Source organism: Marmota monax, unplaced genomic scaffold (genome assembly GCF_021218885.2).
Source record: "Marmota monax isolate L192 unplaced genomic scaffold, Marmota_monax_Labrador192_F-V1.1 WCK01_AAM20220418_F8-fsc00010, whole genome shotgun sequence".
Lineage (NCBI taxonomy): Eukaryota > Metazoa > Chordata > Mammalia > Rodentia > Sciuridae > Marmota > Marmota monax.
The window spans coordinates 4081988-4100289 of NW_026692321.1; the positions used below are offsets into that span (position 1 = coordinate 4081988).

At 36.3% G+C, this 18302-nt stretch overlaps 1 protein-coding gene across 6 annotated transcripts in view; it reads right to left on the reverse strand.

Annotated features, from left to right (window-relative positions):
* Kidins220 (kinase D interacting substrate 220) overlaps nucleotides 1-18302 on the reverse strand; it is a 107296-nt gene that overhangs the window by 73133 nt on the left and 15861 nt on the right. For 3 of the 6 annotated variants that reach the window (XM_046441211.2, XM_046441208.2, XM_046441206.2), the window contains exons 4-11: nucleotides 17749-17847; nucleotides 14859-14957; nucleotides 14408-14506; nucleotides 9179-9277; nucleotides 6648-6845; nucleotides 4898-4996; nucleotides 1731-1829; nucleotides 35-133 (exon numbers count right to left, since the gene is read on the reverse strand). In XM_046441211.2, coding sequence (XP_046297167.1) covers nucleotides 35-133; nucleotides 1731-1829; nucleotides 4898-4996; nucleotides 6648-6845; nucleotides 9179-9277; nucleotides 14408-14506; nucleotides 14859-14957; nucleotides 17749-17847 — 891 coding nt within the window. Of the gene's footprint in view, nucleotides 1-34; nucleotides 134-1730; nucleotides 1830-4897; nucleotides 4997-6647; nucleotides 6846-9178; nucleotides 9278-14407; nucleotides 14510-14858; nucleotides 14958-17748; nucleotides 17848-18302 lie in introns of all 6 variants that reach the window. The other 3 variants (XM_046441209.2, XM_046441207.2, XM_046441205.2) reach the window with 1 other exon arrangement.

Consider the following 18302-nt stretch of genomic DNA (forward strand, 5'->3'; position numbering starts at 1 on the left):
CTCCAGAAAGCACACCTCTGCACAAATGCTTTACCTTATCTACAGCAGACACCTTGGCTCCTTTATCTAGCAGCAGCTCTACTACTTCAATATTCCTCATCTTGGTGGCCTTTATCAGTGGTGTTTCACCATCCTGTGGGCACAGATAAAAAGGTTTATCACATTCACAGCTTACTCCTAAGTGTTGAACATCAAACAAACGTAGCTGTCAAGATATATCTGACAATGGTTAACAGGCTATATTTACAATGTTCTCAGAAAAATACACTTTAAAAACTAACAAGAAAAATGAATTTCCTTTCACAACCACATACTGGTACTAAATAATTGCATCACTTAGTCAAATATGGGCTGTACTCAACTTGCTCCCAAACAACACTTGCTGCAGTGGCTGCTCCAGCCAGGTCCCCAGGCTCCAAATGTGACTCTGGGCAGCCTCCAGAGAGGTTACACTCCCCCACCAACTAACACACAGTCCACCTGCCAATTCCGTGTCTAGAGTCTGTTTAGAAGAAACATGAGAACCCAAGGAATATATATAACTCAAGGAATTTGTATAACAGGAAAAAACATTTGATGCTAGCAACCTGCCTTGGGAAAACTTAGAAAGAGTTCATGGTAGCCTCCAGAATCAAATGAAGCAAAACAACAGATTACAATGCAGCACTAAATTTGGAAAGACAAGAAACTAGACAGAAGCCACAAAATTACAGTAGTTGACATGGGTTCCAGAAGAAAAAGAAACAAGATCATCAACAGCTGAGCCTGGTGGTGCTCACGTGTAGTCCCAGCGGCTTGGCAGGCTGAGACAGGAGGATGGCAAGTTCAAAGCCAGCCACAGCAACAGTGAGGTGTTAAGCAACTCAGTGAGACCCAGTAGGGCTGAGGATATGGCTTAGTGGTGAGTGCCCTAAATTCAATCCCTGGTACCCACCCCCTCCCAAAAAAAAAGATGATCAAGGAGCCACCCACATGGGGCTGGGGTTGTGGCTCAGTGGTACATTACTTGTCTTGCATGGGTAAGGGACTGGGTTCGATCCTCAGCACCACATAAAAACAAACAGAAAAATGAAGGTATTGTGTCCATCTACAACTAAAAATACATATATTTAAAAAAAAAAAAAAAAAAGAGCCACACAAAGAAGCAGATATCCCAGGTAATTTTTTCCCCCAGGGAACTGAAGTGACCATCACTGATTTAGAAATATGCTGGTCCAGGTAAAGCAGATGAAATAGGATGGTCTTATGGATGAGTCCATAATTTTGCTTTATTCATTAAGAATTCCCACCATTTCAATCCAGAATTCCAAGTATATTTTTCCCATGGAAAACGATTACACATACGACTAAATATAATCACCAAAGTCGGATTTAGCTTTGTATTCTTTGTGTTTTGTGTAAAATAAGCTAAAATGGCTGATTTGAAGAGCCAACAACCATTCACAATGGTCTTTAAAAGAAAATATGTTCTGCATTCCAAACAGGAGCCTGAAAGAATTTGGGAGAAATGCCCACAATTTATGAATAGTTGATAGTACTTTCTGAAAAGTAACAAATTATACACTGTATTTTGTTATGAATGTAGAACTCTCCGAAGAATACAGTTACTCGTCAATTTAACATAGAATAAAATCAATATAACACTAAAATCAAACACAATGATTGAAAAAACAAGCAGTACTAATATTCAGCATTAGTATTGCTAACAGAACAGAAATGCTAATTTATACCTTTGTGCATATTTCAGTATCAGGATTGCACTGTAAGATGTCTCTCACCATGGTTGCATTTCCCTTTTCAACAGCCCAATATAGAGCAGTTTTATTGTCCTACATAATTAAAAAAAAATCAATAATCACTTTATTTAACATAAAATGTTAAAAACTGCTATCTATAAATATAAAATATCATTAACATTTCTACCAGAAACCATTGCAACAGGTGTCATGGTGGAAAATGATATTAATTCTTTTGCTATCTGGGATTTACTTTTGAGAAATTCTTCATGAAAGAAGACAAGGAGAATATTACTTGACTTAAAAGTAGCAATCCCACATAGTTAATAAATTACACTTTTGTAATGCAATCAGATTTCAGAAGCATGCAAGGGGTTAGAAATAATCAATACCTGAGCTCAGTAACCTAGAGAAGTCACCTAAATATTCTGACCCATGGATTTTCATCTGTAATATGAAATGAGTATACCTGCCCAATTTTTCTAAGAAAATGCAAAGGACATACTTTACAAACAACAGGATTACCATCTTTAGCTTTCTTAATCTCCACATTCCTTGCATCCTATACTGTCTTGATTAGATTCCTGAACATCCTATCTAAATCAAAAACAAAAAAAATCAATCCACACAGACCTGAAAAGAAGAACTAGAAAACAAAGAAACACTGATTAAAACAGAAAATAGGATTGACAGATACAAAGTAGTTTGGCAAAACTAAAACAAATGATCTAGAAACCATCTTTTCATGAAAATATTACTTTAATCCAGAAGATAATGACTTCTTATAGCTGCTACATTACATTTACTATTCCAAAATGTCTCCAGTGGAGTTCTCATTCTAAAATGATCACTAGCTGCCCAATTTCCTTAGTGCATCACTCAAACCTCTGCCCCTACTTCCTTTCCATTTCTATCCCTATCTTCTACCCCAATACCCCAATAATACCTCAGTGTCAACTGATTTATTCACTAGCTATGGAACAACCTTTAACTTTTACATTTTCTTTTATTATTTCCCCAGCCTTTGCCTAAAATACCCAGCCTTCCTTTTTTTCTATCTATTAAAATCAAACTCATCTTCAAATTTAATACAAATTCTACCTTTTTTGAAAACCTTCTTTAATATTCTCTTTCCTTACTGAAGACTCCCATATTTGAACCTTCCATTAGATAAACAATCAATCATATATCATCCTGTCACTTCACCTTTTATGTTTATATAAAAGCATAAAAATATCTCAGTGGTATACACCTGTAATCCCAGCAGCTTGGGAGGCTGATGCAGGAGGATTGCAGGTTGAAAGCCAGCCTCAGCATTTGCAGGGAAATGGTTGGCATTAGAGCAGATTATGCTAAGTGAAGTTAGCCAGTCCCTAAAAAATAAATGCCGAATGTCTTCTCTGATATAAGGGGGGGTGACTCAAAATGGGATAGGGAGGAAGAACATGAGAAGAACATTACCACTAAATAGGGAAGAGAGGTGGGAGGGAAAAAGAGGGAGAAGGGGAATTGCACAGAAGATGGAAGGAGACCCTCATCGTTATACAGAATACATGTATGATGTTGTGATGAGTAAAAGAAAAAAAAAGTGTGTCACATTAGACTGGATAGACAGAAATGATGGGGGGGAGGAATAGGGAGGATAGGAAAGGCAGCAGAATAGAATAAACATTATGACTGCTGTATGTATATAGGTGATTCTATGACCAGTGTGATTCTGCAATCTGTACAATCAGAAAAATGAGAAATTATACCCCAATGATTCAAATGTATGAATTGCCAAGATCATTGTAATGCCATGTGTAGCTAATAAAAAAATAAAGAAAGAAAAGAAAGCCAGCCTCAGCAACTTAACAAGGCCATAAGCAACTCAGTGAGACCCTGTCTCTAAATAAAATACAAAAAAGGACTGGGATGTGGCTCAGTGGTTGAGTGGCTCTGGGTTTAATTCCCAGTACCAAAAAAAAAAAGCATAAAAATAAACTAAAGCAGCCAGAAAATATTTGTTTCTTAAAGGCCAAGGTCCCATGTTAATTTCTCTGTAGCATGAGGCATAACAGTTATTGATTTAAAAAAAAAAAAAAAAGACTTTGGATACAAGAGATTTTTGGCTGCACAATCCCAGCAACTCAGGAGGCTGAGGGAGGAGGATCAGAAGTTTGAGACCAGTCTCAGCAACTTAGCAAGGCTCTAAGAAACTAGCAAGAAACTGTCTCAATGGGCTAGGGTCATGGCTTAGTGGTAGAGCGCTCACCTTGTATGTGCAAGACCCTGGGTTCGATCCTCAGCACCACATAAAAATAAATAAATAAAATAAAGGCATTGTGTCCAACTACAACTAAAAAATAAATATTAAAAAAAAAAAAGAAAAAGAAACTGCCTCAAAATAAAAAACAAAAAGGGCTGAGGATGTAGTACAGTGATAGAGTACCTCTGGGTTCAATCCCCAGAACCAAAAAAAAAAAAAAAAAAAAAAACAGGGCAGAAAGGCAGACTATCCAAAATGGGTAACCAAAACAAAATTTCATAATTCTAAAGCTCTTGAAGTAGTAGATCTATTCACAAGTTTAGGCAAGGCTTTTATACAATCTAGATTTTTTTTTTCCAGTGCTAGACATGGAACCCAGACCTTGCACATGGAAGGTAAGCACTCTACCACTGAGTGAAGCCCTGAGTCCCTGTCAAAAATTAATAACCTTTCTAGCCTTGAGTTCTGACCATCTGAAGCAAAGTTCACAGGCACTTCCAGGTGGTCCCAAAGAGGTGACCAGAATGGGAAAGAAGAGAAAACAAAACACAAATGAAAGAACAGCAGTACATGAATGAAGAAAACGAAACAAGAAAAACACTTAAAAACAACAACAAAAAAGAAATCATATACTCAAATGCCACTGTCTCGATACCTCAGAAAATTTCAGAATCAAATGTTTTTGTTAGTAAAACCAGTATATTCTAAAAACATGAGCTTTTGATCGCCTTCAATCTGAAAATAATTCAACATTAACTCAGAAATTTTGTAATAATAGCATATTACCCATGAAATGTACTACAGTTTACAAGCTTTCATCCCCATAGGAAGGCTGGAAGAATAACATTATGATCAGTCAATATATACAACCAATTATGCTCCAAGATAACAACTGCACTATAATCATACATACCTGTCCTCTAATGTCTATATCAGCATATTTTTGGAGAAGTGCACGAACAATTTCAACGTGACCACCTCTGACAGCACCAATCAGTACAGTATCCCCACTCTAAAAAGACAAAACACAAGGTTATTTGATGAGAACAAATAAGAACTGTTCTGAAGTTAAGGTTATTCATTTATTAATATGATAGATTTGTTTCAAATATTTCTTGGAAAAAGTCTCTATTTCCAAATAAGTGAAACTTCTGAATTAACTGATAATAATATCTGATATCAATAGTCTTCAGAGTAAGGGACAGAGGATGGTATGCCTCAAAACAAGGACTTGTGAAATTTCATGACAAAAATTTAGGAAGACAAAGTACCAAGACAAGAATTTATTCTCTCTGAACGTAATTCACAAACTTTAAATAAAATAATGCCTTAGCTGTCAATAAACCAAATGAACATTTGGAAATTATATGATAAAAATTCCTTGGAATAATGCCATATGAAAAAAATAGTCATAGATTCTAGAAAAAGGATTTTGTAAAGCTAATACCATCAGTGGTAAAATAGCCACATTTATTTAAGGGGTAAGGGGTAAGTCTGGTCCTCAGACTAGCATCCATGACTATTTGGTCAACTGGACAGTAATAGGCCAGTAGAAAAGACTGCTTCATTCCCCAGCACAAGACTCAGACCAAGGTGACTACCTTATGAGCACAACTCTTTGCCTTGAAATTGTATTAACAAAACAACAGGCATTTTTAATCCTATTTTCGCATTAATTCAAATATTATTTTGGCAATGGACACAAATATCTTGTTATTTATTAATGATTTACAAGTCAGTTGTAGGCTTTTAAACTGGGTGAGCTTAAAAGCTGTGACTCGATTCAATCCTGAGCAAGCCCCAATGGGCTGTGAAGTCAACACGACATCCCTGAGGACTGCTAAGTTTAACACCATGGTGTGTTACAGTAACTGGCTCATTAACAGCAGAACCAAACTAAAGACAGACAGATTTTAGTTGAGAACGTTACCATTTAACACAAGTGAGAAACACAAATGACTGTAACAATTTCATTGCTTACAATGTGCCACAGACCATTCTAGGCACTGGGAAATAAGACAGACAAGGTCCCAACTCTGAGCAAATTTAATCAAGCAGAGAAAGACAACACACAATAAACAAAAAATAAGATAGCTGCTATACAAAAACATTAGAGTAAGGTGACAGAAAATGACTGGATAGCTACTTTGGATTAAGTAGCTTCCTTTCTGAGGAAGCAGATTTACATTGAGGGAAAACGACAAGGAGACTTTAGATGAAGCTGGGTATGTAAGTGAGAACTCAGACAAGAAATCAGGACAAGAGGAAGAACTGTGAAAATCTTAACTGTAAAAAATGGTACTTTAAGTCCTAGGATAATGAATAACACCATATGTGAAAAATACCCACAGTGATATATCAAGAATAGTTACAAGGCTAATTGTAACATGTGACATTCTTTTTTATTTATTTCTTATTTATATATGACAGTGGAATGCATTACAGCATGTGACACTTTCAATAACAAAACTGACAAAAATAAAAAAGGATATTCTTCAAAAAAAATAAATGGTTTTAAATGTATTAGTTTCAAAGGTAGAAATAAACTTATCTTTAAACAAGTACATATCATGCATGAGGAACTGGAAAGAGAAGAAGCCAGCAATGAAGGTAATCTTCTACCCACATCACCGCTATAAACAAATTTGAAATAGGTAACCTACCCTGTCAGGTATATTTACGTATGTTCCAGCATCAAGCAGGTCCTGTACAATCTCCGTATGTCCCTCCTTCGATGCAATCATTAAGGCTGTATTTCCATCTTTATCTGTTAAGTTTACATTTGGATTCCTCTTTAAAATTTCTTTTACTGACTGTGTGTAGCCTCCTTTCACTGCCACGATAAGTGCAGTCATTGAATTCTAAAAAAAAGTCCAAGAAATTAGCATACCTAGAAAACATAATTGCTGTCATAATCAGACAATTGATGTTTTCAAATAGCCTATTCTTAACAGTTATTTCCGATAATGAAATGCCAACATAATCAAATACATACCAAAAAATGACAGGAGGCATACTTCAAGTTTGTGAAATATGTAATCCTCTAGAGTCATTAGAATTAGTAGGAGGTTCAGTTCATTTAAATGATAATCATACACTGGACTCATTTTCAATGAATGAACCCTCTTATTAATGTGATGAAGTTGCAGTTGATAGAATGACTCAGAATTAAACATTCTAAATTAAATAACTGAAAAAAGGTGAATCAAATTCTAAACTAAGAATGCTTTATAATAAGCCTATAGGAAAAACTGAAATAAAACAATGAATTTGGGCTGGGGATGTGGCTCAAGCAGTAGTGCGCTCGCCTGGCATGTGCGGGGCACTGGGTTTGATCCTCAGCACCACGTAAAAATAAAATAAAGATGTGTGTCCACCAAAAACTAAAAAATAAATATTAAAAAAATTCTCTCTCTCTCTTTAAAAAAATGAATTAATGCTATGGAATATTTCTTTTTTTTTTTTAAAGAGAGAGAGAGAGAGAATTTTTTAATATTTATTTTTCAGTTCTCGGCGGACACAACATCTTTGTTTGTATGTGGTGCTGAGGATCGAACCCGGGCCGCACGCATGCCAGGCGAGCACGCTACCGCTTGAACCACATCCCCAGCCCCGCTATGGAATATTTCAAGAAAAAGCATAATGTATGTTCTTCACAGTAATCTAAAAACCACATTTTCAAAAATAGATAAAAATCACTTAAGTAATTCTAAAAATCACACATCTCATTAAGCCATAATTCTCTCACATGTGAAAAACACAGACTTTTCAAATTCCTTGGCAGTCCATCATCACATAGACAAGCCACTCATCCACTTGACAAGCTGTCCAGAAACGAGTCAAGTGGAAGGCATGATGTTTGCGGCTGCCTACGAATCGTGCTGTTTCCAAACAGCATGAAAATACTATATAGTCCTTAAAGGTCAGCAAATAGGGGCTTGTGACAAGATGGAAAACAGGAGGAAGAGTTGCCATTATTCCAGTGCAAGGTGGAGAGTTTACTCCTGTTTAATGTAGCCGGAGATTTGGTAGTATATCTTCTCAGAATAATTTATTGTTCAGCTCACACAAGGTAGTTATGTAAACAGCAGTCTACATTATTTTAACTGTTTCTTTACACGTAAATCTTGGTATCCTGTATATTCTTATAAGCTCAAAGAAAAAGCAATTTATGAGGCTTCTCTGGTCTTCCCAGTACTAATACCACAGGCTGGGTACTCAGCTGGTGCTCAGTTAGGAATTAACAACTGCTAGTCAGTAAGCAGTATTAAACTAATTTTGAACTTTCTAGGTTTTAACAGCTGACTTCTGATTTATTATTTTTTTTACTGAAGAGGGAGAATAAAGTACAGCTAAAAAATTCAAAAAAATTATAATACTATTTTAAGTTTTTAAGGAAAAAGCATTTTAATAGAGCATAAGCTTTTTTCCTACAACTAAGATTAAAAAAACTATTCAATTTGGGGCTGGAGTTGTGGCTCAGTGGTAGAGCACTTGCTTGGCATGTGTGAGGCACTGGGTTCGATCCTTAGCACCACAAAAGAAATAAAATAAAGGGGGGCTGGGGTTATGGCTCCTGGTAGAATGCTTGCCTAGCATGCGTGATGCACTGGGTTCGATCCCCAGCACCACATAAACAAATTAAATAAATAAAATAAAGGTATTATGTCTAAAAAAAATAAAGGTATTATGTCTATCTACAACTAAAAAAAATTAAAATTAAATAAAATAAAGGGATTGTGTCCATACACAACTGAAAAAAATACTTTAAAAAAAATAGTCAAGGGGTTGGGGTTGGGGTTGTGGCTCAGCGGTAGCGCACTGGCCCTGCACACTCAAAACCCTGGGATCGATCCTCAGCACCACATAAAAATATATGAATAAAATAAAGGTATTGTGTCCAACTACAACTAAAAAATAAATATTTAAAAACTATTCAATTTGAAGAGTTTTTCAAACAATTAGATTACTGAAAATTATACTTAGTAGTTTTAGCCTCTCAAAATTTGTATGCATTAGCACCTGATTCTTAAAAGTACCTGATTCTTAAGTTTTTCATTTTATAACATACTTAGGATAATAGGGAAAAAAATGCTTGTTTTTCTAAGAACTGGAAGGAAATATTTACAGGCATATACTAAGGAAAAATATTCTCTCTCCTAAAACCAGGGGTTAAGATACGAAAGATACTTACAGCTCCCTCTTGATCAACATCAGCTCCCATGGCCAATAAATGCTTTACACACTCCAAATGACCCTTTCGGGCAGCCCAAACCAAGGGGGTGGTTCCATACTATCAAACAATAAATGTAAAATTATCATCAGAAGTATACTAAAAGAAACTAGATTACAGCATGAATTCTGATGAAATCATAATTTCAGTGTTCTTTAGATAAGTTTTTGTAGCAGTCATAATTGTAATTTTAGATAAATTCTACGTCCCCCATTTTACTTTTTCTGAATAGGTGGTAAATCAGAGAATGTCTTTTAACCAACTTTACATATTTAGTATAATCAATGATAATTTTTCCATCATAAATTCACACAGTGGCTAATTTAACAAGCTTTCACTTCTTCCCATATCTTATGAAACAGAATTTACAGTGCAACAGTCTACTAGAGGAACAAAGAATAACAACCATGGGCCCAACAGTTCTATCAATATGGTTTCTTTACACATAAATCTTGGTATCCTGTATATTCTTATAAGCTCAAAGAAAAAGCAATTTATGAGACTTAAATGGTTAATGCACATATCCTTCTTACAGAATCTGTGCAATTCATAGTATCACATTTTCACAGATGAGGAAAGTGAGGCCATTACCAAGGCTGAGGTCACAAAGCTTAAGAAGTGGAACAAGATCTATGAACCCAACAAGCCTGGCTTCAGAGTCCACACTCTTAACCGCCATCCCACATCAGCCTCTATTCTTGACCACTTCAGCCTACAGAGACTGTGCTCAAATGGACCTTTTTTCTGGAACTTGATTCAAAAGACATCAGAAAACCTAAATCATGCATAAGGGAATGTTGAGGCTTTGGGGAGTCTGGACATCAATAAACAAATGAAAACCCATGAAGACCTTTAAGAACAGGGAACCTACAGGTGGGAATCAACATTTAATGAACTCTTTACCACAGCCCTGTCCATAGGATGTTCTGTGTTGATGAAAATGCTCTATAATTCCATACTGCCCAACACAGCAGACACTAGTCATCATGTCTATTATGTACTGAAATGTGGCTAATGTGACTGAGGAACTAAATTTTTAATTTTACTCAATTTAAGCCTAACTAGCCATACGTACCTAGTGACTATGACACTGGGTAGCACCTCTCTACAAATATGAAAGACACCCCATCAACAACATTGTTGCAAGCTGTAGCAGCTGGCACTCTCCCTTGATGAATGTGACCTTGTGACAGGCAGAATCACAGGGCTGCAAATACGGCATATGGGAAGGGAGGCCTGACAAAAAGGAGAAAGGCCATAAAGAGAACAGCTGTCACCATCACTGCCTCCAAATAAACTCAGAGAGATGGAATAAGGGCTACAGGAAGAACTTCCCAATTTTACTCCTGCATCCACAGTCTTCGCCCAGAATTAAATTCTCTTTTCTAGCCTGCTCCTTTGTGGATAAAATTTTTTCTTACTGAAATGCCCTCCCCTGCCCTACAAGCAAGATCCTAGACCTGCCAATGTAACACACATACCCATTTACCACTCATCAAGCCTTCTTTAAATATTCTAATTATAATTAAAATCTCATCCTGTGAAAACCTATTACATTTGATTTTCACAATCCTTGGAGAACTGTGGAAAGCTGTATGCCATTGTGCCTGCTCCCCTCCCCTTCGCACCAGTCCCCGGACCTCACTCATAAGTTCAGCTGACATCTCCCTTGAAACATCACAAAGAGCTCTTAAGATCCAGCAAGACCTTCTTTGCCATGCTTCCTATCTACTTCAAAACAGCTCTGCAGCCAATCACCTTACTAAGCCTCTCTCTTCTCTTCTCCTCACATTCTGGCCTCTATTCCTCCTAAACAGAATACCTTGATGCACTCTTGATCCCATCTTTCCTTCTTCACCCAGACCCTTACTTAGAGATCTCCTCCCACATCATCAGTCTTTTCCTATTCCCCCTTCCTGTTAGGCTCCCAACTTAAGTTCTTCCTCTTTAGGTTCTCCTGTCCAAACAAACTTTTCCAAAATAAGCTACCCTCTCAATATATATATATATATATATATATATATATATATATAGAGAGAGAGAGAGAGAGAGAGAGAGAGAGAGAGGGTAGCTTATTTTATATGAATATATTAAATATATTTACATTCATATTTATATGAATATAAATATATATTAATCAATATATTCATCCTTGCCCTTTCTTTCATACTTTTCAAAATAATGGATAATGCCTATTTCTAATTCCTCACCAAAACCCCCTCAAAAACTAGTTTTTACTACAAATATTACAAAATCAGTATTCCTGAGTTCACCAATAGTTATCTGAATCCCAGATCTATTACGTATCTTTAACTCAGTTCTTTCTTTTCCTGAAAGTTCTGCAGTGTTCTGAACTTCTGACTATATCTTTTGGTACAGGGGACTAAACTCAGGGACACTTAACCCACTGAGCCACATTCCCAGCCCTTTTTTGTACTTTATTTAGAGACAGGGTCTCACTGAGTTGCTTAGTGCCTTACTAAATTGCTGAGGCTAGCTTGAGCTTACGATCCTCCTGCCTCAGGCTCCCCAGCCACTGGGATTACAGGCATGTGTCTGGCTGTATCTTTGACCTTGAACATCTAATTCATTCATCGCCTTTGACTTGTTTGCCAGCCAAATTCTCCTTCCTCTGGAAACACTCCTAATAATCAGCCCTCTAGTCATCACAATATATTACTATGAATCTTAGTTATCAAATCCATGTTCCCAAAATTTCAAGAACCACCTCTATGCAACTCCTTCATCACCAACAGCCCAAATCTCTATGCCTACTACCCAGCGGGACAGACACCTTTAACTATTGATGCACCATTGCTTCAAAGTTAACACATCTAAAAAGTAACTTCATTTCCTTTTTTTAAAAATTACCATAAAAACCTATTTTTTGTCAGAATAACAATACTCCCTTGGTCTTTGATGCATCCCACTGTTCACTATTAAGTGATGATTTTTTCTAAAATACCAGTTTGCATCAATTAACTACTCAAATTCTCCAATGTTTTTCATTATCTGCAGGAGAGACAACCACTTCCTCAGTAAGATGTTCAAGGCCGACCGGAAGCTGGCTCCTTCTAGGGCCATGGCTTCCTCCCACAGCTCCTCTCTTCACACCTGGCTCAGCTCTACCCACACTGGTCTGCTCAGCATGAGCAGTGAAGTCACATGAACATGCCATATGAAGTCACGTTCTGGGGCTTTCTGCTCTTATTTTTTCCTATGCCTAGTAAGGTTTCCTCCCATACTGTCCATAGATATAAGTTCTGCCCTTTCTTTAAGGCTACACTAAGTGTCAGTTCTTCTATGGATTCTCCTATCTTCAAACTCCTAAGTCACCTGACACTTAGCTTCACATTTTATACTCCCATTTATCTACCTGCTTCTCTAAACATAGAATATTTTTTGTTTTTGTTTTTGAATCTTCTGTATTAAGTGTGGGGACAGGACACTGCACATAGCAGGTAGCAAACATCTTCTCAAAATGCTAAAGAGTAACAGATTGAGTAGCATCATAAATTATTCTGGAGGGCCTAGAATGTCAGGTTATATATAAATAATTTTCAATAGGCCAGAAGGAAAAAATAAAGGTTTGTCTATTAACATAAGAAGACAAAAGACAGAACTGTGCCCATTTTACACATGCCTCAAACCTCAATCTAAAGTAGCCAATATTCCTAAATGCCACATTATAAATGTTTGAATAGGCTTACCCTCCTCATTAACCTATTATTTTATGGAATATTTTTTAAAAACCAAGGCACAGAAACCATAAAGTATAAAAATAAACTAATCCTGAATACACTACTTGAAGATTTATATGTGTACACACCTGTATGACCACCATCCAGATCAAGACATTGGTGATTCCCAAGTAAGCAATAATGTGTATTTAAAGAAGATAATGCTCAGAATCTATTCCAATTACAAAAAAAAAAAAAAAAGTCTTCAGGAAATAACTACTCTTTTCTATGTTCAGATACACAGTTATTAATCTGAAAAGAATATAATCATCACAACAATAAGCCAAGCTCTAAGTTACCTAGTGAAAATAATGGAGGTAAAAAATGACACCCCCCAAAAAAAAAGTGAGGAGCATATTCCTTATCTTCATGAAATGTACTCTCCAGTGGTAAGAAAGACATAAAAATCAATCATTATGAGACAATAGTTTGTGTGCACTGATGGAAGGATGCATAGAAAGCACTGATAGCACAGAGAAAGGGCACCAAGGAGGAGACTTAACCAGGCAGGTTAACAGCTCAAATGAGCCTTGAAAAATAAACAGGAGTCCATCAATCAGAGGAGGTAATAATATCATTCCTAAGAGAGGGAACAGAATAAAGGTCACAGAATGTGAGACACGCTGTTGTATCTAAAAACATAGTGTATATAGAAATGAATGGCAAGAGTTTAGCCTAGGAAGACAGACTAAAGCCAAACTGAGACATCTGGGCTTTACCCAGAAGCAGTGAAAGTTACCAAAGCTCTTCAAGAGCAAGGAAAAATAAGAGGATTAGACTAGCATCTATTCAATGTTTGAGTGGAGTGTTAAGGGTTAAAAAAAAAAAAGGAATAGAACAACAACATAGGGAGCTTTTTAGAGATGAGCCAAGCCTCCAGAATTAATAGAAGCTATGGCAGATAAGGAGGAAAGGACACACTGAGAAAGAGGTTCCCTGGGAAAGAGCATAGGAGCTCAGGAAACCATGTCATTTGGCTAGCTTGCACACAAGGTAGTTGGGGTACAGGTAGCAGGGGAAAAGGGAGAAAGGAGGCACAGCCTATTGCATCCATAATACCAGGGATAGTCTTTAGGATCTTAAGCACAAGAGAGAGACAACCAAACCTGAATTTTAGAAAGATCATTCTTGCAACAATACAGAGAAAGCAGACAGGACTGAAGGTGGGAGGAACAGTTATAACAGAAAATCTCAAATGATGAGAACAGTGAATCCATTATCCCTGTCTATCTCCCTAAGAATAAGGAATGCAACAAAATAAACATCAAAAGGATATTTAGTAAAAATACATACAAGGGATTCATCCATGAAATATATATCTATCTAAAAATACAATGATATACAAAAATATGAGATACATTAGAGCAATTACACTTGAAAATGTTTATAACTTAGATACCTCAAGTGGACATAATACAGACTGGAATCTGGCCACATCCTACCAACTTACCTTATCAGAGCAGTTGACTTTAGCACCATTTTGCAGTAAGATATGCACTATATCTGCATGACCTCTCCCCGCTGCCCAAATGATTGGATAAACACTGTACTGCTGGGATGGACAGATAGATAGGAAGGAGGGAGGGATAGAAAGAAGGAAAAAGAAAAAGGGAGGGAAGGAGGGAGAAAAAGAGAAAATCTTTTAGGTGGATATTCACAAAACACATCTGCTAAGTAAAGTTAATGTTAACATTCGAGCTCTAAGATTTACTTTTATGTTGACAAAAATTGAGAAATAAACTTAGCTTATAAAATTCTTATTTTGTTTAGAAATCACATTCTGTATTTAATATGACCTAGAAAAATCTCCATCCACCTGGAAGTCACATGTAAACAGTCTAATGCATCCCTTAAGAAAATTTACCCCATAGTCACAAATGAGCTTTTTTGTTACTGCTTACCAGACCAGTGACATTTGGATTGGCACCATGAGAAAGAAGCAACTCTACTACTTCAGTACGACCTTTGTAACATGCCCACATGAGAGCAGTCCATCCCCCCTAAAGAAAACAGGAGAAAAAAAAGGGCAGGATAAAACTGGATATTTTCCAAGCATAAAAACACTACCACTAATCAAGGTACTTCTGTGTATATCTTTATGAACCATTGTTTCATGAAGGTAGTACTATGTAATTTTACAATATTCCCAGAAACATACATAATTGTACATGAAATGAGTCAAATCTCTTACATTCCCAAATGACTCTAAAGTTTATGCTATATCACATATATTGAAATAGGGAACATTTTTGTTGGACAATTCCAAATTTCTACATTAATTTTGGTTACTTAAAAATGTTAGGGAATTAATTTCAAGAAACAACACCTAAATTTGTAAAAATCAAAAGACTGTGGTTAATTATAGAAATAGTTTTATATTTCATTAAACTCATTCAGCTTAGTGCCTACAGAAAGACTCCTCCTGAGGGCTGGGGTTGTGGCTCAGTGGTAGAGTGCTTGCCTAGCATGTATGAGGCACTGGTATGTAAGGTAGCTTGTTGTTTTGCAGTAATTTTGTAGTAATTTTGGCTACTTAAAAATGTTAGAGAATTAACACACCTCGGCACCACATAAAAACAAATACAGATATTGTGTCAACAGACAACTAAAAATATATATATTAAAAAAAGAAAGAAACTTCCCCAGATTTCTTGACAATATATCGTGGAATTCTTTCTGAATCCCACAGGACCCCAATAATCACTCTCCTCTCCTTGCACAAGTCCCAGGACTCTGTCTTCCCTATGTTGGTAGCTACTACCATCTGCCAATCCTTTGACGTTAAGTTGCAACAATAACTACTGAGAGAGACAGGGTCCCCAGTTTCCCCAACTTGTGGCATTTTAAAGCCAAACACAAAGATCCTTTAAATGTTAAAAATTGTATGATCATTACTTTGGGGAAATAGGAGAAATCGGGAAAACCAAAAAAAGTTTAACAAATCATTCTTTAGAAATCTTATCAAAATTTCTAAATCTTAACTTCCCTGCAGACGTATATAGAAGAATGATAGAGGAGAAAGGCTTTGGAAAAGGCAGAGCTGGACTCAAAACCCACCCACACTGACTGCTTAGTACTGCTTAGTAGTTCTGTGACTTTGGACAAAGACTCACCTCTTCCAGCCCCAATTTCCTCAACTATACACTGAAAATAAAAATCAACCTTTAGTTCATGGGATTGTCTAAGAAGTCAATTAAATGATACAGAGGCCATAAAGCACCTAAAAATGACAGTCACAGAACTGGTACCTAATATATTCATCACATGGTAAACTAGTATGGTCCCTTTAATAAAATATTGAGAACAACAAGATACCTTATATACCAATAAAGTAAGAGCACCACCTTTTACTCTCAGCTGCTATATCCATCCTTTGCCTAGGCTACTGACATTATTATCTTCTCTCCCTAAACTTCTATTGATTAAACTCAAACATCTTTTTGGAAATTATACAACATAAACATTTCTCTGAATATGTTAGTGAGCTTTCCATCACTGTGACAAAAACAAAAAAACACCTCAGATCTGAGATAAACTCCTTGAGAAGGAAAGGTTAATTTTGGGTTTGTTTTGTTTTTTAGTTATAGATGGACACAATACTTTTATTTTACTTGCTTATTTTTATACGGTGCTGAGGATCGAACCAGTGCTTCTCCTGTGCTAGGTAAGTGCTCTACCACTGAGCTACAGCCCTAGCTCGAAAGGTTTATTTTGGCTCATGTTTTCAAAGGTTTCAGTCCACGGTCACCTGGCCCATTGCTTTTGGGCTGTGGCAGTGGAGCACAGCACATCATGGGAGGAGCACACAGCAGAGACCTGTGGATCTCATGGCAGCAGGAAGCAAAGAGATAGAAGAAGGGACCAGAATCCCAATGTTCTTTCCAAGGGCACATCTCCAGTGACCTGACCGCCTTCCACTAGGCCCCACCCCTTAAAGGTTCCACCACATCCCTAGGGCCATAGCTGGGAACTAAGCACTTAACACTGCAGTCTTTGAGGGACATTTTAGATACAAAGTATAACAGTATCTTCTTATAAAAGTAAGTATACCACCTATTCTGCTATGTTTTAAGAATACAAGACTAGAGAGAGAAAACCCATACATAAATCATAATATGCTATTAAGTGCAAAATGGGGAAATGCAGTAGTTTTTTTTTTTAAAGCTCAGACCACCTGTACTTCATAAAGCACCATCAGCTAAGTAATAATTGTATTATATGTCAAGGCAGATCATCTCATTCCTTTCTTCTCCTATTAGAATTAACTTTTAAAAAGATTAAGCATTTTACAGAATAACACATTTTACTTTTATGCTTTAACCAGATGCCAAGATCAAATAAAAGCTAAGTGACAATTAAGGACCTCAGCTTGTTAAACTTGTAATGTGCACAGATAGCAAGCCTGAACAAAATTACATTTTATAAACAAAAGTACAAGTATTATTCTGAAAGTTATAAGTGACAAAAATATTTTTAAAACTCTACAACATCCTTCTTAAAGTTGTGTCTAAAGGCAACAATTTTTCAAAAGTTATAAAATATCGACATGTTGAAGAATAAGTTTTTTTAACAATATTTCAGAATTTTAAACTCTGAAATAAACTAAAGATGGTGCGTTCTAAAAGAGGGACATTATTATGCTTGGGTTCAAAACACCCTTGAAGGTCCAATCCCAAATCCTGAAGTCATAATGATATCACCTCACACATAAAAACATAGGACTTCACAAGTATCTGTTATTCCTGATAAGATTTCAGATAATTAATATCATAATAAGGAAAATGTACATACCATATCACGGTGCTCCAGATTAACCCCACATTTAAGCAGTTCTTCCACAATGTGCATGTGCCCTTCTTTTGATGCAGATATAAGTGCTGTCCAATTATCCTTGAACACATAAAAATAATGGTGGGTTTTAAAACCAAAAATAACATTCCAAGGTGAGGGAAAAAAAATTTGAATTTACATACCAAATGATCATACCAAATTGCCATGACGCAGCCCACTTTAAACTTTTATAAAATAATGCTAAGTTTCTCTTAAGAATTTATCTACCTCTATCACTACTAATGATGCAGAAATGGTTTCACAAAGCTTGTTCAGTCTTCTCACTGGACTTCTAATCGCATACAGTGTTTTTTAAAAGGGAGAAAAGATGAGACCACCTAAACCTCAAGGCTAATCCTGTGGCTAGCAATCTTTACTATAAATTGAAATTAAAAAGCCTATAATCAGATCTGAGAGCACATACACAGGCCATTAAATTAGAGTGAGTCCACTACATAATAAAAAAAAAAAAGCTATCCTTTATTTTTAAAACAAAGGATACAAGTATACTATTT